This window comes from Haliotis rubra, unplaced genomic scaffold (genome assembly GCF_003918875.1).
Source record: "Haliotis rubra isolate DU_JTF1 unplaced genomic scaffold, ASM391887v1 Scf67, whole genome shotgun sequence".
Taxonomy (NCBI): Eukaryota; Metazoa; Mollusca; class Gastropoda; order Lepetellida; family Haliotidae; genus Haliotis; species Haliotis rubra.
Window position 1 is genome coordinate 502,259 of NW_025767379.1, and position 23,513 is coordinate 525,771.

Below are 23,513 nucleotides of genomic sequence, written 5' to 3' on the forward strand. Positions count from 1 at the left end.
ACCGTATTCTATTCTTAATGATTTCAAATAAAAGCTGATCATTTACTAGTAGACATGCGCGGTGCTCAACTCGGTTACATATGCTGTCTTGTATTCGCTATAGGATCATTTATAGTCTGTTTCACAAATTGCGCGTAGTCTAGATCGCGAAGAAGAGATCAATTAAATTTCCAATATCCAGGGCCCCGTTCAATTGGGAGTAATTTTAACTCGAGGGTAATAAATGAGTGATCCGATTTATAGCTAAATTATATTGAACAACTTTTGACGAGAGACATAATTTCTTTTGAGATAAGAAAATAATCTAAGAAACCTTGTTTTAATTTACTATTTTGTCTCTCCGTATATTGACACTTATCCGGATTTAGTATTCCATTTTTTCTTTTATATTGCATATCTTTTTATTCGCCATTTGGTTATTCCTATGTTTATAAGTAAATGTGTCTAACAAATAGTCTTGAGCAACATTCCAATCGCCAGCCCAGATAATGACACCTGGTTCTTGTTCTAGCGTTTCCGCTACCTGTGCAAAGAAATTTGGGGAGTCGCTATTTGGGCCATAAACGTTCACCACAGAAAATCGATTTTTTATATTGTGATGTCTAATATTATAAAGCGTCCGTTTGTACCTTGAACACTTTCATGAATAATATACTCAAAATTATTCTTATTAGTATCATAGTGCCAGCAGTACTACTGGTGCCGTGTGCAAAATATCATCGATCGCCCCATTCAGCATCACGTTCGCTCGCATGACGTCATCTGCTAACTTGAAAGCTATATTTTCTTTCAGTTGTTTCCTTGCCCTAACTATTCTCATTTTCACTTCTGGGGATATGAGTTTTATTACCACAGGTTTGGTGATACTTTTGTCTGCATGATCAATGCGATGAATCGCCACCTTTCTCTTTGAGCACGTGAGAAAGTATCAAACGAATCTTCATCTTTGGATTCCGTAAAGTTGAACACTTTAATGATATTTTCTCGCGAGTATTGCTCGTTTTTATTAGCCAGGCGGAATGCTGCACTTGAATGGTGGATTAATTGTTCATAGAGTGCCTTAATTCGGAATTTTCTTTCTGCTGGTTATTAAAGGTCACATGCAACGTAAAACACAACTTTGCAGATTCTGATACCTTTCGGTATGGACTTACCGAAACAAATCATCAAAAATGCAAATTCAACTTATAAAGTTGATAATAACGCGATGAAAAAAACCGCGCGAAATCGGAGTTCAAACGATTCACTAATTTTCCCCCGACTTTTCGGGGGAAAACTGGTTTCAACAGCTGGGCTGCGCTCATAGCACGTGCGCAGTGAAATAGGTTCGCGCAACTTGGAAGCGGGCTCCGGTGAATACTCGGTGAAGGTTTTGGTGTGAGCTATTTTCCTAATGTTTTGTTGATATCTCACAGGTGCGAGCATTTTATATGTTATGACAGTAAAGAAACTGTTTAGATAATTTCATTTGTCTATTTCACCACACGTTCTTCTTACCGAGTCACTTTCTCAGTTCGATACTTAAAAGCAATGTCATTTTTTAGCGTTGACAGAATTTCTAACTGTGATATAGATATGTCGTTGTCTCAGACAAAACTCAATGTCTTGTTTTATTGACACCTGTGTGTCTGCCTGCCTGTCTGCTAATGACAATATTCAATACACAACTGCGATCACTGACCACATGCAATTTGAACTTAACACCAATCAGGCTATACACCATAAACAAAACGCATTGATTTATGGCCCGAGTTCGGTCTCTGTCACATTATGTAATTACACAGGCAGAGAGGTGTGATACTTGAACACATGACATGTTATGATGTCTGTTGATTGCAAAATGTTATACATAAAAAATGAGCATGTATTTACAAAACCCAACATCTCTCTATATATACACACACAATGAGCCGTGAGGGCATCTGCAAATGAACCAGCCGTTACACTTGAGTACACACACCCGCTCTGACTGGGTTCGGTATCCCGGCTGCTTCGTTTCTTGGGAAGTAAACCCAAGTACACAATATTGCACTTTTGATTTGCGATTGTACGCTTATAATTTTGTTTATATGTTTTTTCATAACCAGCAATGTATATTATATGTCATGAATAAGTGATAATTGTGTTTTAATTATGTTTGATTTTTTGGTTGCATGTGACCTTTAGGTAATACAGACAGCTTGTCATTTTCAGTTTTTAAGTCGGAAATTTCGCTACGAAGTTTGGCAATTCCGAGTTCATCAATGAGCTCACCTTTTAGTTCTGCCTTGACGTGTTTCTTATCGGCTGTACAGCTGTGAAGTAATTACTTCCTCTAAATCCGACTTTCTCGGGATTTCTGACTAGGGGTGGGTATTGCAGAGAATTTTCATATTGCGATATATTGCGATGCGGAAGCATATATTGCGATATGTATTGCAATATATTGCAAGGATTATTTTTTTAACAAAAACTACTTATAATCGAGTTAATGCTTGATTATAAGCAAAAACACAACAAAATCACTATGATTGATTAACCGTTTATAAAAACTTTTAATCATGACAAAATAAAAATGTAAGTAACATTTGGCACTAATGAAACAGGGAAAAGAACAATTCAAAAAACGGAAATATCCGAAGATTTCCGAGTGTTACGAAGTTTTCCGAATGCATGTCAAAATACCGGTTTTCGATCAGCGTATCGCAATACGTATCGTTTTCAGGTCTGAACCGGTAAATACCGGTAAACCGGTTATATTGCGCAGCCCTATTTCTGACAAAGCATGTTAGATATCAGAAAGTTCTTGGGTTATTTCTGCAAGTTCAGACTTTTAAGAAGCCATTCGATAAATCCAAATACAATGTACCAACGTTTACACCCACTGTTGAATGGGTCGTCAGGTAGCATTGAGTGACAGCATAGGTGAAACCGCATGTACTGCCAGGGGCATAGTGATAGCATAGGCGAAACCGCATGTACTGCCAGGGGCATAGTGTAGCATGCCAGGGCATAGTGGGCATGTACTGCCAGGGGCATAGTATGAAACCGCATGTACTGCCAGGGGCATAGTGGTAGCATAGGTGAAACCGCATGTACTGCCAGGGGCGTAGCTACCATTATGAAAAACGCCCGGGCTTACACATGATTGTTGCTATTAAGGTTGGGCAAGTCCTCAATACTATCTAAATAGATAGCTTTGCAACCTATCGGGCTTTCACGAAACATTTGGCTTGCTACGCGCCTGACTGCACGAGCTCACCTTTGACCTGAAATGAGAGTTTGGTATTTCCTCATCTCGTACTAATTAAATGCTTCAGTGTAAAACGTTACGTCCCCAAAATCACAGGCAAACTGTGAACCGGAAACCGGCAGGGGTAATGGAGGAGAAGAACGATTTGACATGCCACTAGTGGAGTAATGGACAAACAACCCAGACTTTCAAGGAGTGCGCGCGCACATGAGTGTACGTAGTATGGGTGTAGTATGTCCGTAATTTGTGAATTACATACGCAGTGTGCGCTCTGCGTATGTGTGTGCGTGCGTGTGTTTGTGGTTATTATGTTGTGAGTGTCTGACTTTGTTTTGCTCCCAATGAGTCCATATAAGGGTTTCGATGAGATGGCATTTCTGTGTCTGTTAAAAACTAACTTGTAGTAAATTTTGGTGCTTGTCACTTCCTCTTTCAGGTTCAGTGTTTGTGGACGCAGGACAGAAACTCCATACCGGACCCAATCATACGGGGACAGGAACTGCTAGAAAAGAGCACACGGAGGCCTCGGGTACCTCAGTAAGGATGACGTCACCGCTAACACAACAGCAACAACATCAGGAACTGGTATTTCAGGTAAATATACGATTCTAAAGTTTTGCTTCTTCCATTGTATAACACGTCACAATTTGGTTCTGGATACCCCAAAGTCTAGAGACTCCCCGCCCTGTGGCCAGGGATTTCTGACAAGGGATTTGACAGAATTAAACATGCAGTTGTTATGAATAAATGCTAAGGATGAAAAAATGAAGAAATGGTTTTTTTCGAAGACTCAAAATTTAAACTCGCTCGCCTATGTTTAATGTTTTTGAGGTTGGAAATGCATGAATATATGTTTATAAGTATCTTGACACAAAATTCAACTCATTTTAACTTAATTCGACTAATTTAGAGCGTTATTAAAAAATCTCGCCCATGGGCGAAAAATATTTGTCCGATGGGCAAGAATTTTTACTTTTGCTCAAAATACACGTTTTTAATATTTAGTAGGTTGTGAATAAATGAAAGTATGTTCATAAGTATCATGACAAAAACTTAAATCATCTCAATTTAACTCTTGAAACCGAACAAGGAAGATTCAGTCGTCCCCCTATTCCTCTCCAGGAACGAATTTGCAAATGTTGTGATCTTGGCGAGATTGAGGATGAATTTCACTTTCTTGTGAAATGTAACCTCTCTACAGATATCCGTGCTGATATGTTTAAGAAGTTTTATAATAATTTACTGTCATCATTATTCATTGCTATAATGCAAGATAATATGGCGCGGTGGGCGAGCTGGCTAAGGCGCCAGGCTAGTGATCCAGCGAGGTTGAGGTGTCGGGATAGAGCCCACCTGTGACCGAGTGTAAAAACCTTGGAGTCAAGTTGTGTGCAGACTCTTGTCTGGTTGTACCCAAGCTGATCATAATGGAGGATATTCTTCTGAATGATCACACTCACAGATCTTAAATCGCCATAAAATTCCAATGACTCTGACTATATCTTTCCTTCAACAGTACAAGACGGCATCTGAGTTTAAAATCTGAACATTGTAGTTAAGCTGTGGCCAGCTTGGCCTATCAGTAAAACAACAGAAATGACTGAGAGCTGGAGCAAAGAGTGTTGAAAGCATGCAGTGTGACAATTAGTGGCGGTTAGACTGAGAGTTACAAGGCTTACTATGCGGTGCTATGGACTAAGAGTAAAATAAAGTATAAAACATAACTAAGATTCTTACAGGTGTTCTTATTGTTTAATAGAGTGAGTCATTAAGTGGAAACAATGCCATCCATCTTGATACCTAATATATTCTTCCTAACTAAAACCTATGTACATATATATATATATTTGAGTCTGCCACATGTGTCCCAGTCCACCCAGCTGTGAATGGGTACCTCGTTAGGATGAGAAAGCCACAATAACTCGGTGCGCCTAGTGGCTGCAAGAGTTGTATACTCCCCAGGGAGTTGAGATTGATTAATACGATGTGCCGTTGAGATTGACATCCAATGATCGAGGGAAAAATACCAGCGCCTTGAGCAAGCACTAGTTGCCTGGATATGTGCGCTATATAAACATCCTATATAATAATAATAATAATAATAACAGGGCCTGATGATGTACGCCTCTCCGTGGTGGGCCTAGATAGGGGAATTATATTCCCTGAACCAAACGTACATCACCCAGTTAGGGCTGACCCCCCGAAGCTGGTTTTTCACTGGGTTACTAACAGCCAAGAAGAGTATAGTCTTTCACTTCCGCAGCCCAGTCAGTCTTCCTCCGGTAGTCAAACCAACCTTACTGGAGATGGGACTTGCCCCAGGGGAAGGCACAGAACCCGACCAAGAATATCTTGGTCAAACCATCTAAAATCCACACTACTAGAGTGTGCGAAAGCGACAGGATGGCCTGATAATCCACGGATAAACGGCAAGTCGCTTAAGTTGCATTGGGACAATGCCATGCCCATGTATGCTTACCTGACGGAGCAAAATCTCCGCGACCAATTCCGGCGTCTTAAAAATCTCATGCGCCGTGAGCCAGTTCAACCCACAACTGGTGCCCGTCAGGAACCTTTGCATGAGCAGAATGCTCAAGTGGCAGCAGACCCAAAACTTCTAATGGATGTCCGTGTCAACCTCTTTCCTCTTCTGGTATAGAGCCAATTGGCCCCGAAAATTCGGACCCTCACTCTTCCTCTTCCTCAGTTGCAGATCTTTCCGAAACTCCTGTGTATATTTTGTTTGATTCTATTTATGATGAAATATCTGATTTACCTTTAGAAAAACGGAGGCCAATCAAGCAAACAAGTGAATCTTTTCCCAAAAATGAAATTAATTTATTAAATGACATTATTTCTATGAAACTTTCTGCGGACTGTTCATTACATGAAGTTAATTGTTGTGTCTATGCTGCCGCTCGAACCTTGGAGGAACTTCACACGGTTTCCAAAGAAAACACATCCAATACTAAGAGCAATACACCAAAGAAAAACCGGTTTCAAGTGAAACTAACAGAAACTAGAAAATACATTTCCTGGATAGAGCTTTGCCTGAAGTTAAGATCATCAGGGAATTCTATGTCTAAACGACAAAAGGCAATTTGGAGAAAATTGAAACTGAAATACAAAACAACGAAAGAAAAGATACTTCTCCAAATTGTCGATTCCCTGAAGGCAAAAATAAAGGTTTGGACTGAAAGAAAGAAAAAATGGGAAAAGAAAAATAAATTCATCAAACAAAATAAACTTTTTAGAAATAATGAAAAACACTTCTACAGGCAACTGAAAACAAACGGTGATGGTGAGCAGGATAAACGGCCTCCCATGGATGCCAATGAAAGGTTCTGGAAACAGTTGTGGTCTGTACCCGGCAACTGTAACCTGGAGGCACCATGGGTCCGTGATTATGACCATGCAATGCATGAGAAAGTAACTAGGTCGTTTGTCTGTTACATCTCACCAGATTGCCTGAAAAGTGTAATCAAAAAGTCCAAATCTAATACAGCTCCAGGGCCTGATGGCATTCGAAACCGGTATTGGAAACTGTTCCCCTGTGTCCAAACACCATTACTTCACTGTTTCAATTCTCTTGTGGACACAGGTGATGTTCCTCCATGGTTCTGCAAAGGTCGCACAATACTTCTTCCCAAAAAAGGAGACTTGACTGATCCCAAAAACTTCCGCCCTATCACATGTTTGAATACTCAGTATAAAATCTTCACAGGGTGTTTAACAAGTCTCGTGTCATCTTACTGCTCTTCAAATGATATAATTTACATTGAGCAGAAGGGAGCAAGAAAGGGATGTTGGGGGTGCAAGGATCAACTTCTTGTACAGAAAATGATTTTGGAAGAGGCTAAAACATATCACCGCAACATCTCCATGTGCTGGATTGACTACAAAAAAGCATACGACTCTGTCCCTCACGAATGGATTCTGAAGTCTCTTCATTGTATTGACCTCCCTGAGCGACTGCTTGATTTACTCAAGTCTTTAATGAGTTGCTGGTCGACTCAACTTGAGATGTACTCGCAAGGGCAGGTGCAGACTTCGGAATCTATTCCAATCAGAAGGGGAATATTTCAGGGGGATTCCTTTAGTCCTTTGCTTTTTTGTCTGTCTCTAAATCCTTTGAGCTTTCTGCTCAATACAGAGGAGGGTTACCATCCCGGACCTCCTCAGCACAGATCCCCAACACCTCTTACTCATCTCCTTTACATGGATGACATCGAACTCCTTGCCAAAGGAGATTCCAATTTGAAAGAGCATGTTCTCCTTGTCGAGTCCTTTTCTAATGATATTGGCATGACATTTGGACTCGACAAATGTAATACTCTTCATTTGAAACGTGGCAAGGTAACTAATGATGGATCGGTCAAGTTACAAGGGGGGAGGAGTTATTGAGCATCTTGTGGAAGATCAGGCCTACACCTATCTTGGAATGCAAGTTCGAGACCAGCTCCAGAATGCCCAGATTCAAGAAAAACTTCGGGCCGAGTATAAATCTCGTTTAAAGAAAATCTGGAGCTCAGAGCTAAATGCTCGAAACAAGGTCAAAGCCACCAATACTTTTGCTGTGCCAGTCCTTTCCTATTCCTTTGGAGTAGTTGATTGGACAAAACAAGACATCCAGAGTCTTGACCGTCTGACCAGAAGGATCATGTCTGATAACAGAGCCCACCACCCTCGTTCCTCTCTTAACCGTTTATACATGCCAATCAATTCTGGAGGTCGGGTTTGATTAATGTGGAGGCTCTTCATGATAGAATTTTATTGTGTACTTTTGCACATATTTATCTATCGGATGATCCTCTAGTGATGCATGTGAAGACTCATGATGAAAACAAGGAATTCCACAGCTATTTTAAGCGTGCCAAGGTTGTTGGACAGAATCTGAGATTTGAGGTTGATTTTGTTGATGGCGATGTACTGCTGGACAGTACAGTGATGGGAGTAAACCAGGTGAAGTCCTTCACCAAGTCTGCCGAGAGTCGGTCTTTTGTGGAGAAGCTTTCTGAGAAGCCATTGCATCGTGTGTACATGCAGTGTGTTGAACAGAATAGCAATCCCACCGATTCCTTCGCCTGGATGAAGTCGGCTGGTCTTAAATGTGAAACTGAGGGCTTCCTTTTTGCTGCTCAGGACCAGTCACTTCCCACTCGCAATCGCCTAAATGTGATTCTTAAAGAAAATATCAATATGAAATGTCGACTTTGCAATGAATTCACAGAGACTGTCCAACACCTTGTCAGTGGATGCCCTTCCTTGGCACAGACAGCATATCTTAAACGCATGATGGCATGGCTCGTTGCTTTTACTACCGTCTCCGACATGCCTGTGGCTTTGACTCCGAGGTCCATCCATGGTACGACCCTGAACATGTCCAGGGCGTCATGGAAAATGATGCTTTCAAACTTCTCTGGAATAGGCCCATATACAGCCTCAGAAGAATTCCTGCCAACAAACCTGATCTTGTCCTTTTTGATAAAGCCAATGAATTTATTTATATTATTGAATTTTCTGTCCCTTTTGACACCAATGTGATTGGCAAGATTAAGGAAAAGCATGATAAATATGCGGACCTCGCCTTTGAAATGTTTTCGCTTGCATCCCAGGTACACTGTCGCCAGGCTCCCCATTGTTCTCGGTGCCCTTGGTTTGGTACCTCCTGATCTCTTGGCGCAGATCAAGAGAGTGCCCGGGTTCTCCACCGGGAGTACAGCCCTTCTGACACTCTGGGTAATGCAGAAGGCTGCAGTGTTGGGGAGCCTTCATATTCTCCGGAAAGGTCTTGGTGGGTTCGACTAGGCAGCGTTTCCTAGGAGAAGTCCCATTCGCTTGCCTGGGCTGCGTGTAGAGGGGGCAAGGGCCCTGAGCTGATGATGAGCCTTACCAGCCTGACTGTGCCAGGATCACCCGAACCCTCTCTGCTGCATACAATCTTTAATCTGTAAAACATAATAATAACAATAATATGAACTGTAACGCCTTAGCCGCAGGGGTTTACAATATGTATGAACGTCGTCTTAAACACCGTACATAATATAAGTCAATCAAGGTAATAACAATAATAATATTTATAAAACGCTTTACCTATCCACAAGGTGCAATTGTTTCGTACAATTGTTTTGTATTTCATGTATTATAATTTTGGAAATATTGCTATAGTGTTTTATGTGTTATACATTTTATATATTTTAACGCAATTTTAATGTACAATCGTGTCTCGTAGGCCTGAAAGGCCGGATATTTTCTTCAACTGGTCGGCGAAATGTATATGTATACATGTATCTGGAAAATATGTGGCACGTTTATAAACTAATTTCTTCTTCTTCTTCTTCTTCTTCTTCTTCTTCTTCTTCTTCTTTCTGTACGCAAATCAATCATGTACCGCTAGACCCTAGGAAGCATTATTTTCTTCTTCTTTCTTCTTCTGTAATGAGATATGAATATATTATCAGTTATCATGTCACCGGTCAAACATACATCTACAGGCTTGCTTTGGAGTACATCATGTGTGAGAGAGACATTTAGTCATACCTGGCTTGTGTTTATCATTGTATTGTAATAAACGGTGGAATTGTGAGCAGAAAGGAGAAGTGGCACATTGGGAGCTGAGATGTTAAACTGTAACCTGTCATAGCAACCTTGGTGTTCTGTTTTCATCATCACTGAAGTGGTCAAAAGCATGTGAAACCATCTCCCTCAAAGCCAGTAAAGTAATTTTCTCCATGTATAGATTATTTCATAAGAATAAGCATATTTCCTTCACAGCTGCTTGTAAAATCTTTGATAGTAAATCATGCCTGTATTACTATATGGTTCAGACATCTGGGGGCTAGGTATTATGAATGCATAGAAAAGGTACAAACTACATACTTCAAATTATTTCTAAATGTTGGCAAGTATGCATCAAATAAGGCAACATTGGATGAGTGTGGCAAATACGCGGTGCACGTGTCTACTCAAATACGTGTTATAAAGTTTTGGTTAAAAGTATTAAGAATTGAATCACACCGCCAAACTCACCAGTATTGTTTATTCATAAAAAAAACTTGATGAAAATGGTAAACATACATTGGTGTCAGATGTCCGTCACTTACTTTTCACAACTGGTTTTTATATGTTTGGATAGCGCAAGATGCTGGAAACATGCAAATGTTTGTCAGTACTTTTACACAAAGAGTCCGTGATATATATTCCGAGGTCTGACATGTCTGACTTTGCACATCCACATTTTTAAAGAATTACACAACTTTCAAATCATTATTACAGCCTGAACTATACCTTACAGCACCCGACCGCGTCATTCCAAAAGACGTTAAATTATAGTACTTGTTGGTCCCTGCCTGGCGCTCGGCATTAATTAATGGGTACAACAAGGAGTTGTCGGCTTGGAGTCAGTATAATGTGTCTGAGTGGGGTATTCATGCTTCACTACGGCGTGGTATCTCAGTGGGCTAGCACTATAAAACCAGCTTAACTCTGGGCTAGTACAAACGGTTTAGGCTCAGGACGTCGACCTTTGGTCCAAACCTCACGGATGAGTGAAGAAAAAAGGTCGACGTCCCGGTCGTTTCGACATGTTAGCAATTGACATTGGATTATAGAGACAATGACGGGTCTACATGTTGTTAGAAGAGGATTATCCGGATTATGCGGGTGAAGCACACCTAATGAAAAAACGAGCCAAATATATGTATAAAGATAGTGTTGTATTTCAATCTCAGTTCTCCGAATATAAACATTAAAAATGCATAAAATAAAAATTACAAAATGTACAAAATACATACACATTTATACAGGTACATATCTATTATTAATATTTATCAAAGATGTAAAAGATGGGACGCTGAATCAGCAAAATTGTTTCACAGTTAACATTCTATTTCGGAGATTGTGTCTTAGTTCTTGAAGTCGACGTTCTAGGTCTCTGTATTTCCTCTTTTACATGGGTTGCCTTTGGCCTCTGGCATACTGTACCAACTTGTGTTCAGTGTTGGCCTGCTCTCTGGACAGGAACGTGATGATTTCGAAAATGTTGGGGTGAGCTTTACCGATGGTGCGTTTAAGGCGGGAATGCCAACCTTCCAGGTGGTTATTGGTTCGTGGGCCCTCATCCTCATGGTGGTTCCACTGTGATCTGTGGAGATCCCCTTCCACCCAGAAGCTGGTGATGTAGTCCGCTAGGTCATGGCAGCGTTGATCTTCAGGCACGTTTTCAATGGTGTCCAGCCATAGGTCCTCAACCTTAGAATAAAGGGAAACTTGTGAATGAAATGGCAAATATGACGGAAATTTTCGATGAAATATACATCTAGTATATTTAATATTTAGTATTACTGAATTATAACTGAAAAATTGTAATGAAACAAAAACAAGCAAAGTACATACCTCCTGAACTGGCACCGAGGGCAAGACAGCACATCGCCTGACAAAACTACGGATCCCCTCATTTTCATGGAGGCCTTCTGCAGATGCTGCTGCTGGGTTCTCCTCCAGACACACTGAGTGTAGTGAAAGAAGCAGCCCTTCCGCTCTGCTCGCGGAAACGGCCGGCGTACGTGTGCGATGTGTTCACTGCCATCAACCACCAGCCTTGTAATAACATGTCACAGGAGATTAGCCATGTGCTAAAATAACACCCAAACTTCAAAGCGGACCGCAGGTCGACGTCCTGAGCCTTATAAAAAATGCAAAGGTCGACATCCTGAGCCGACACTTGTACAAGCAGCCGCGCATACACACGCATGCACGTCGTCATATGAGCGAAATATTCTGAAGCACGACGTTAAACCCAATTTCACCTCACCTCACCTCACCTTACAGTACTAAGTGATAAGACCTTGATTCGTGCATTCTGTAAATTACGTATTGCATGGGATTCGTTTAAAGTAAATCTATTAAGATAAAAAAATGTACTAACAAAAACATTGTTGTTTGCATAAGTTGTAATCTTGGAGTTCTCCAAGATGAGTACCATGTATTCTTTTGTTTGTGAAAGGTATGCACATCTCCGGACAAAATATTTACATAGTATCAATTACAAAATTCTATCCAAACCATAACTTCTGTCACAATTTTCATGAAATATGTATTTTCCTTATCATGAAAATGTACATTAATTGTACATATGTCGTCACAATCAATTGTGCTTTAGGTCACATGGCCAAAATACCGAATAGTGAGAGAGAGAGAGTTTTATTCAGTAAAGGGGCCACAGGCCCATTATACATCAGGTGTACAGAATATACAATTATTGGAGCACAGTACAACATCATGAGAGCTGCACAATTATACATTTGTGGGTACGAAGGCTGAAAGAAATTTATTTCGTTTTTTCATGGCAAAGAATAGATATTTTGCAAGACAATTTATAGTATAAGTATTCTTTGATGTAAACAACTGGGCTAATTTCACTTCAGATGGATATATGTGATAATATTTAGGGAGGATATCATTTCTTAATTTCCCATAAAAAGGGCATTCCAGGCAAAAGTGATATTCATTTTCTATGTTAGGTATGATACAAAGCGGGCACAGGCGATCCTCCCTTTTAAGACCTAAATGTCTACCGTACTCTATCATCAAATTGTGGTTTGAGCAACGAAATCTACTTAAGAAGATTCGAAACTGTTTTACACTAACACTATCGATATAGAACTCGAAAGCTATACCTTCTTTGAGCCTGCGATAAAAATCCAATTTCGAAACAAGTATAATACGAGATGACCACAACTGGTTATCTATATCAATACATCTTTGCTTAAATAATGATATGAAGGTAGAGATATTTCCAACACTTTGACTGGCCACACATTGCCAAAACCATAACTGTACAAAAGAGATTTCACCTTAAAAGCCCAACAATCTATACCTTTTTCAGCAAGACAATACTGATACTCATATACCTTATTTAAGATTACATTCTCAACTTGAGACAGGAGGCGAACCCAATATTTAACAATCTTAATGTACTGATTTACCTTTAATGAATGACGACCAATCTCAGCACGAGCTGCAATATTTGGCGTGTATCTTGAGAGACCCAAAATACCGAATAAAATAATTGAATTGTATAGTAATAAATGTATGAAAATTGTTCTGTTTCTCGTCGTTGTAGATGGTACCTGCATGGTACTTAATAATTGGTGTTATTTCTATCTAATAAGGTTAATCAAAGGTTTTAATGATCTAAGCCCTCAGTCAGTTACGGTTTGCTGCACACATTTGCTACACAGATACATAAGAAACATTCCGAGTGCCACAGAGGGAAGTGCCACGGTCCCAGTGCCACAGAGGGCAAAAAGGAGCATGGTTCATCTCTGAGACAGGGATCTGATGGTACATTAAATGCTATTTAAGCAGTATAAATCAAATATATTTTGCGACGACCACAAAAGTAGCGGATGAAGTGGCCTATATTTATTTGTACCATAGGTTCCCTGTTCGGGTTTGTGTGAACCATATGTTATCGATTTTATTCGTTTGATTATTTTGTCACAGATACCTGTGGTGAGGCAGACTTTGGTCGCGTTGTCGCCAACATCTGTTACCATGTCTATTTCACAGCAGGTCATATGTCAGCAAGACTTAAGTAGTTGCCAATGGGATGACATATAGACATTGTATCGCACTGCTTAACGCAACATAAATCATATGTTGAATCACAGACACTGCAAAAGGCATTACGTAGAATTATAAAATATTGTATGTTTGCTCTGTATTAACTCAACACCCCTATTTCACCCCTATTAGGAGTGGCAGATTGATCATTGTTTAAGGGTGCATCAGCAGTCACGCAGCTAGTAGAGGCTGTTGTGGAAAGGCTTGGGATATTTGTGAAAACTTACATGCATTTAATTTTAGAAGAACCTTCTCACACAAGAGGGAAACTAAAAATTGTTAGTTCTCTGCGGCAGCGGGTAAGGGCTGAGACGACCCCATCTACGATGAAGAATTTCTAGATAGCTTTAAAAGATATCAAACATCAATTGCTCTTCACCAAAGCTTCTCTGCTGCTTTATATGTCTTTTAATAATTACAATTAATACTCATCTCACACTGCTCAAGATCTATAGTTTTTAAAGAGATCAAACATTAATTGAACTGCAAAACTGAACTAGAAAGATAAATTTCTATTTAGAGTGCAATTTATACACATTTTAGACTGAACTAAAACTGTTATTCACTTTTTATTCTAGAAATGTGCTATATTACATGCTGTTTTTGCGCAGTTCAATACAATAATGCATACTTATTTTATATAATGTTGCATTATTATGGTGGGCTAAATATTATTATTGTGGGCAAAATTCCTCCTCTGTAAAAATTGTGGTGGGCAAAGTTTATATGGGCAAAGCTCCGTACACATTTGAATCCGGGAACTTTGCCCACAATGAACTCTGCCCACCACGATTTTTACCGCGGAGGACCTTTGCCCATAATATAAATTCCTTATCATGGAAAGTCCTTCCATGATAGAATTAAGGATTATGGTTCATCTCTGAGGGCACCCGTGAAGAGCCACCTCCTCGTGGTGGGTGCTGGGAAACGTTAACCGCTCTTCAACCCCCCGTATGGACCAGGTGGCATAGGGCGATTTGGGCAACTATTTGCCGTGGGTTGCGCCCCTGTGTCGGCCGCGCGCTCACGATCTCCAGTGGAAGCTCCCTAAGCAGTTTTATGAAAATAATACAATGGAACTGCAGAGGCCCCAGGAACAAATTTAACGACCTACAATTATTGTCACAAGATTTTACACCATAAGCTTTTAGTCTACAAGAGACATACCTGAAAAGTACAGATCGATTTGAATTGCGTTGGTACAATTCATTTCATTCATTCTCACCTCCAGGTGATAAAGCCACTGGCGGTGCTTCTATTCTCGAGAGGCAGGGTGTTATTCATATCCCAGATCCTCTTAAAAGCAATCTTCAGGCTGTTGCTGTCCGTCTTACTCTACAGATAACCTTAACGCTTTGCTCTTTGTATATTTCTCCTTCTTCAGTTCTTCAGCAGTCCGATCTTCAGGGTCTGTTTGATCAGCTTCCCAAACCCTGTATTATCATGGGTGATCTAAATGGTCATAACCCTTTATGGGGAAGTACCAATATTATCAATAACGGGAAAATCCTCGAAGACTTCATTTCTAATAATAATCTATGCATATTTAATGATGAATCAGCCACTTATTTACATCCTGGCACGGGAACGTATTCTGAACTTGATTTGTCAATCTCAGATCCAAATATTTATAACGAGTTTGAATGGTCGGTCAATGATGACCTCTGTGGTAGTGACCAATTTCCCACAATTCTCTCAGCTATAAATCCGACTGATGGCCCACCTGCAACAAGGTGGAATTTTAATAAGGCTAATTGGCCTTTATTTCAAACACTTTGTACTGACAAATTCAAATCCGACCTATTTGTGAATGTCCCGGATCCTATTCAGTTGTTCTCGGATACACTGAATGAAATATCGCTGATGAAACTGTTCCTAAGTCCTCTACTAAACCTCATTGTCATAAACAATGTTTTTCTGATGATTGTAAACAAGCAAGGAAGTGTAGGAAAAAGGCAGAGATCTACTTTAGACGACACCCTACAGTTCACAATTTAGATAATGTATAGATAAATAAACGTCAGTCTTGGAAGAACTTTGTATCAAGAATTAATTCACGTTCACCAATGACGAAGGTGTGGAACATGATACAGAGAATCAAAGGCAAAGGTAGAAATTCTAGTGTTCATCATCTTAAAAATGGACACAGTATGTTAACAGAAGTAGTTTACACAATGGGGCTACGGGACCAGGTACCCCCCAAGGGCTAAATTTAATAATTGAGCCCTTGAGGAGTCCCTAATCCCATAGTTTCTGAAATGTTGACTTTTAATTGAGCATGGGGTCGGTCGGGAAAAGGCAAAATGTTCAACTTTTTGTCGTAATTAAGTCTTAATTAATCTAATAAAGTCATCGAGTGTGTTCCCAATGCCGTTTTGCTATAGCGTAATCATCTGCCGAGATGCATGTAAAATTTCACGAAAATCGGTCAAATCGTTTAGGAAATAATCACTTTTTTAGTGAGTATGGGGTCGGTCTGGACGAAAGGCTAACAATCCAACGTATTGTTGTTCTTATTATATATTATCGAGGCAAGAGGCGTTTCTAGCCGAATGAAACGCAGGTCTCGGAAGTCATCACCTCGCTACCTTCTCGGGGGTTGCTTTGAGCGAGCGCTGTGGACGAGTATAAGTATGTGCGCGTGTGTGTTTCGGCTCGGCTATGATGATGGACAGCCGGCTGACTAGCGAGGCTACAGATGTCTGAAATTGAATGAAACGCATATCTCGGCAGTTCCTCCCTGGGTCGTCGTCTCGGTATCACCGATCGAGCGCTGTGGGCGATTCGTGTTCGTGTGTATCTCGGCTCGGTTATTATTCACCATGTGCAGCTCGCTGTAGAGCTGTCTGGCCACATAGCATACCACAACCTAATAGCACATACAAATGATCATGAGAATTATCATACAGTGGGCGATCTAAAAGGGACTGTGTCGTGAGGTACGATCATTAACTCCTCTCTGACGAATGCTCTCGGCGGTCTGTCTTTCAAGTAGTACAAGTTCGGTTCGCCATCTTTGATGTCGACAAGGTCTACGTTGTACGTTTTCATGGACCATATTGGATCGGTGGCGCGTTTTCTGCTGTCTCCCTCATTTCTCCCGGCTGGTACAAGTACCAAACGCTCACCTGGTCCGTTAATGTTTTCTCTGTTTTATCGCGACGTCCTGCTGCCGACGACGATTCGACAGATTTCATTTTGATGGCTTCGATGGGTCTCTTGCCCACGAGTCTTGTGACTTCATTGTTGATGGCATCCCCTACTCGTGGTAAGCGTACGACCCATTCCGTGTTTCTGTTTTTGAGATCCATTAAATTCTGCGAGTACTGATGTGAGAACTGACGTTCAGCTAAGGTGCGATTGAATCTCTCGACTATGGCTTGGCTTCGGTGAGGTCCCGCCACACCTCGTCTCACCTGGACTTTGTGCTTGGCAGCAGCTGTGACACAGCTCCCATGAACTTGCGTCTGGGATCGATTTGCAATACGGCAGTCCAGGTCAAGCGACTGCATTTGTATATGTGTTCTTAGGCTTTGATGAATTCGTTCGAATCTTTGGTCATCAACGGTTCGGCTTCCTTGCAGCGACTGGCGACGTCGACGACTGTCAGGGCGTACTTGTAGGTTTTACACCTCACCCTGTCATGAGGTAGAAACAGGAGGTCGGCTTGGTGAACGCGATTCGGCGTTGAAATGTCGAATTTTTTTCTCGGGATGTACCGAGGCACCGGCAGGTAAACTTGCCAGATGGCTTGTTTTTTAAGTCAAGCTTTGGTGACGTCTTCCTAGATTCTAGCAGCTTTGTCGAGTTTCGGGATGGCGTCCGCGCCTTTCCAATACACGCATGGGCTGTAATAATTTTTTGCCATGATGTATGTATTGCGTGCGATTTAATTATTTAACATGTGCGTGTGTCCGTACACGTAAGGGGTGACTCCATCTATGGCGTTCCATCGTTTCGTGTCCATGGGAAACAGCGACGTCTTGTTGATTCTCAGTCCGTATATTCTGTGTCCGTCGCTTCTCAGCATGTTCATCTGGTGTTTGAACGTTTTATTCTTGAACAGTGCTTTCTTGAATCTGGCGTGCTTGATGTGTTTTTTCACCATGTGCTTTTTCACGCCTTACGCCTTTCTGATTTCATCGTCATCTGCTTTCTTGATGGAATGCATTTTTGGTCTCAAGCCAACGTACTCGGCGATCGGCGAGCCAGCCCATTCGTCCTTCATCTTGCCGAGCACTTTTTTGTTGACTTGGCTGTGCATAGGGTGATCTTTAGGGTAGTCGCTGGTGTCGTACAAATGCCTATTTTCAGCCATGTCCTCGTACACGTCCTCGGTGCGAATTTCCATCAGCAGGGAATCTGTGTCCAAGTACAGCACTTCGCACTTGTCGTCGTACTGTTTCTTCAGCTTGTTGTAGTAGAAATCGTACATCAACTGTTTGGATAAGTCGAGGATGCTCATCCCCACGTAAACTGGCCGGTTGAATTTGATGTGACTTTTATTCATGTGTAGCGCTGCCAAGTTGTCGTCGAATATTTTGCTTTGATTGAACGCCGGGCTGGCTATGAGTTTCCTGAGTTTTTCTTCCTCGCTGGATCTGACTAGCTCCACGTTTACGCGTTTTCTCAAATTCTCCATTATTTTGCCGAACACCGAGTTGTTCATGAGCTTGTACAAGTTTTTCTGGAAATCGCTGGTGGCTAGCTTTCGTAAATACATGTTCAATCTGATGTAGGGCTGCATCCACGGACTTTGATCGAACTCGAGCGCCCTGTGAATTTTCGTGAGTTTCATTCCCAGCGACAAGTACAGCTGCAGGTTACGTTAGTGAAGGATGTATTTTGTCTTGTTTATCAAGTTTGATACAAGTTTTTCGACGTTAGCCGACTTATTGTTTCCCAGCAAGTTTTGTCGATATTCAGACATCCAGTCCGGGTTCACCGTCAATCATTCGGGAGCTAGCGGATAGCTGTTGTGCGATTCGTGTAGTTTTGCGGGATAGTCCAAGTTCACTTCGAGCATGTAGCCTTTGTTCAAATCCGGCATGTTACTATTCACGTCAATCATCTCGGGCGAGGTGACCCATTCGAATCCCCGGGTGGGGAGATACTGACTCATGGCCCAGCCGTACAGGTTGTTGGCGTCCAGATAGAGTATGTGTTTGGTCGGTTTGCTGGGGTCGAGACCGGGAACGTACTTGTTGTTGGCTTTAGCGTATCGTCTTGAAGCCATGGAAATTCTGCCGCGCAAGCCTTTCTCCACGAACAGGTGCATGTCGTAATCCGTCAGTAGTTTCAGCTTCATGCCGGTCTTTTTCAACAAGGCGTTTCAAGAGAGACCAGGGAAGGAGAAATACCACGTGGGATCCAGGCCGTACTGTTTCGAGCACGTTTTTCTGAATATCAAGAACACGTCGGCCAGCAGCAGCACGTCGGTTTTCAAGTACAGGTCATGGTAATCGCCCACATTCTTGCAGCCAAGTTTGTCCCACACGTTAATCGTGTGTGCGTAATCATCCTGAGAGATATTGGAATCAGTCAAGTTGCTGTAAAAGCGGTCGATGGGAGGTAACCGCGTCTCGTCGAACTTGGACCAATCGTCAATGTACTCGTAGGGATAGACGCCTTTCCTCAGCAGCAGGGTCCCACTGCTGATGGGCTCGCATGCCTTGGCTGAACAGCTAGTTGGGCACACCTTCGATTGTCACTTCAACTTTCGTGATCTCGGGATTCCAAGTGAGCTCGCTGTTTCTTCAAAACCGCTCGTATTCCGCCACGGGAATGATCAAGATGCCTTTCATTGATCGAGTTGGCACGTTCAGGTTGATGTTCCACAACATGTCGCTCTTTTCCTTGACGATCGTTTGGTGCTGAAGCACATGATCGTACAGGATGGACAGCTTGCCCGAGTACTGGTGGCGAATCTGCCGGGCCAGTTCTGTGCTCGTGACCATGTCGAACTCCAGTGAGATGATGTCAACGACGTACCTGACCGCGGTGCAGTCCGGCGTGAAGATGACTTTGCAATAGTTGTTGAATGTGATTTCATATTCCAGCCTGTCACCCAGTGCGGCCTGGTAAAATGGCATGTGCCCCTCAAGCAGCTCGAAGTCGAGCTGTATGCAAAACCGATTCCCGTACGCCTTGGCGACGGCTTTTTCTCCTGCCGTTATATTGCCGAGCTGGTCTCGCCTGAAACCGTACCGCACACGGATTTCGTTCCATACGTTGTTATTCTGACAATGTCCTCGGTACACCATGTCATCGCGTTCGTTCGAGGTTCTCCAGAGGTCCGTGTAACAGTAAAACACGTCGCTGTCGTCGATGCTCAGCACCTCGTTCCCGCTGATTTTGATGGTGGTTTTCTTGACGATGGCACAACCCAGGTTGTATACCACCAAGCCCAACACCAACAAGCCCATCATCAGGCAACGACGTCAGAGACTGAATAAAAAAAAACATTTGAAATCTCTCGGCGAAGCCCTGGCTAAAGTGGCCGGCAAAGCCACGGAAGCGCTGCCTGGCATCTTGGGCAGCATCGTTTCCTGGTTGTTAGGCTTCTTGTCGAAAACGGTCACGTGGCTCGGTCAAAACCTGTGGGCTTTCGTCGTCGCCGTGGCAGGTCTGGTGTACGTCGCAGCTAAGGAATTTTTAACCAAATGAGGCACAGTCCAACTGTGATCCCGCCAACCACCAGCGCCTTGCGATCGACATGCCCCTGACGTGCGGGGGCAGCTGCTGCTGTTGTTGGTGTGGTGGTGCTACTTCTTCTGGTGTCGGTGCCACGATGCCCATTTCGTACTGCGACACGACTTGACTCGCGTTATTGACATCCTGGTTCAAACCCAACTTTTGATCAGCGGTCGCGATGACGATTTCATTGTTGTAGCCCACCACTCTGTTCACCCTCAGTCGCATGTCGCTCAGAGCCATGCACAGTCTCGCGCTGAACACATAGTCCACTTTCGACTGGGCGTATTCTAGTGCGTTTTGATAGCGTTTGATGGCACTCAGTAAATCGACCGGTCTAGCAATGGCATCATCGATGTTAGCCACGAACTGTTTCTGCACGTCGTAAGCCATCCCTTTACAACCCACGATGCCAGAACGTGTTTGCGTCTGAGCGCCCAGCACGGCCCACACATACGTTCGAATTGAATCCTTCAATCTGACGACTCCGACATGAGTAAACCCTTTCGAAGTGTCCAGCATGAACATTTTCCTATCGTCTGCGGGTCCCTGTTCAAACCTCCAAACGCAGTAATCCTTACTGTCGTCGAAAGCCATGTAATCGTCGTTCCACTCGTTCGTCGTGACGTAATGATACGACTTGTAACCCCAATCTTTCACCAGCTGTTTGCTGGCTTCCACGAGAGACATGTTGTGAATGATGGGAATGCCCAAACCGTGGTTCGGATCTAGTTTGAATTCACCGCAAACGCGTTCGTACACACGTCGATTGTATGGATTGTGTACGGCATTCCACGCCTTGTCCTGCGGAATCGGGGCACTGATTTTTTTCAGGAGACGTCTGATCTGGTAGTACAGGTGAAACGAGAATACAGACCGACTCAGCACATCACGACAAGTGTCGTTCAACATCATGCTGCACCCGGTCGTGCACGCACCACACGGCGAAATTGAATTGATTCTGCCAGAACTGCATCGGGTTGTTAAACCAAGCGTGTACCATTTTCACATTCGTGACCAAAAACCTGTAATTTTTAAAAACATCGATGAACCGAACCATGAAATGTAAACCATCCTTCGCATCGACCACAATACTCGGTTGTGTGAGATCGGTAGCACTTATATTATCACTTTTAGAATTGAACACTCCTGGTTTGTACATTTTGAATTGTTATATATTTGCATACATATCTACTTTTCAATATGTACGTGACGCTTCCGGGAATCACGAGCGGCGAGTCCATTCAACTGCTGCACGAGATCGATAACATGTCCAGTCAGCTCGAAGCTGGGCGGTCTGCGATATCACCTTCACTCACGATAGATCAACATCAACGGCAGAAACAACAGGCTATTCGTCAATAACTCCCGAAACCAAATAACGGACGGCTACTACAGTGTGTGCTCGCTCAACGAAGAAATCTTCAAACCCCAGCTCAACGAAGAAATCTTCAAACCCGTGGGAGACAAACTCAAAATGAACGACTCGAATGGAAATGAACGACTCAAACGGAAATGAACGATTCGAACGGAAAAAACGACTTGAGACGGACGTTGGCTAAAACGCTCGGGTTTACATCGAACCACATACCACCGGAAACCACCATGATTGGCACGAAATTACCCGATCTCGTTCCATATTGGGAACTGTGCATTCATCTCGATCAGCTGAGCACGACGACAACAAATGGGTATTAGTGCCATCCCAAATCGACTGGAATCTCAACATCACGCTCGACTCTCCACACGTTTTCACAGACAACAAAGATCACTACCTGACGAAAGCCATTAAAATGGAATGCTGCTCGTGGCTTACATCCCAACGCAAAGACACAGTGTGATCGTCAGCACGTTGAGGCAAAGGGTAGCCCACAAGCTGTCGAGCAAACCTGGGATGCAAAACGTGGGATTGTTGATGCTGTCGGAATTCGACAGCGTGGTAGACTTCCTGGAAAATCTGCCAGCGATAACCACGCTGTACATCCAAGTCTACCTCTGCGAACCGCCGTCAGCGTATAACGTCGTTGAAATCGTGAAAGGGATCAAAGTCCGCTGGGCCAAACAACAACAATACAAAGTTTGCTCCGTTTACGTGCGGGTGAACGTTAACGCCTACACCAGTCTGCAGGGAGTCGCCGTGACCGTGGAAGATACTATATCGCTCACCGAAATTTTCGTACTCTACAACATACATCTCATGAGTTTGAAGTGCACGTGCGAGGAATTATCCGATAACCAATTGAAAACCATTTCGTAATACATTATATATAAACGAGATGAACCATCATCCCAATGTCCCTCTAGCCGATCTCGGAGACACGAGGGGATTCGATCCAGACCATTTATATATACAAAAACTTGTACTTCATCAGCTTAAAGTATATTCATCAAACATTGACTGAGGACCATAAAAAGAGTATATATGCAGAATGGGATTGTACCTGGTCGTGGATGAAGTGGCGAAAACACTGGAAACCGTAGACGGGTTTCGTTTGCGACAGATATGCGAGATCAAACAACAACTAGAACGTGAACGCGATACACGGTCGGCATTACAGAAAATATATAACAGGGCCGTCAATTCCGTGGACGGTGTTGACAGCGCTTTGATTTCAGTCAGCATGGGATTAGGCGTAGCAGGTGTCGGGTTATTATCAACCATCGTGGCTGCACCTGTGGTGCTAGGCATCTAAATAACAGCTGGAGTGACAGGGTTGATGGGATTGGCGCTTAAGTAGGTGTCTCGCAGACTGCAACGTAAAGCATTGAAACACGACAAAATTAGAATTCTAGCCGAAGCGAAGTTAAACACGATAGACGATCATATTTCCACCACGCTCACCGACTCTAAAATCTCTGAGGAAGAGATTCGTTTGGTGCTATCAGAAATCGCAAAATATCACAGAATGAAACAAGAGATTCGGACCAAGTCTCGTAAAATGCCGTCATTTGCAAAGACGAG

General features: G+C 42.6%; 1 protein-coding gene across 1 annotated transcript in view; it reads left to right on the plus strand.

Annotated features, from left to right (window-relative positions):
* LOC124257658 (carbohydrate sulfotransferase 8-like) overlaps window positions 1-23,513 on the plus strand; it is a 43,015-nt gene that overhangs the window by 15,181 nt on the left and 4,321 nt on the right. The window contains exon 3 of the mRNA XM_046691775.1: window positions 3,669-3,826. Coding sequence (XP_046547731.1) covers window positions 3,669-3,826 — 158 coding nt within the window. The remainder of the gene's footprint in view (window positions 1-3,668; window positions 3,827-23,513) is intronic.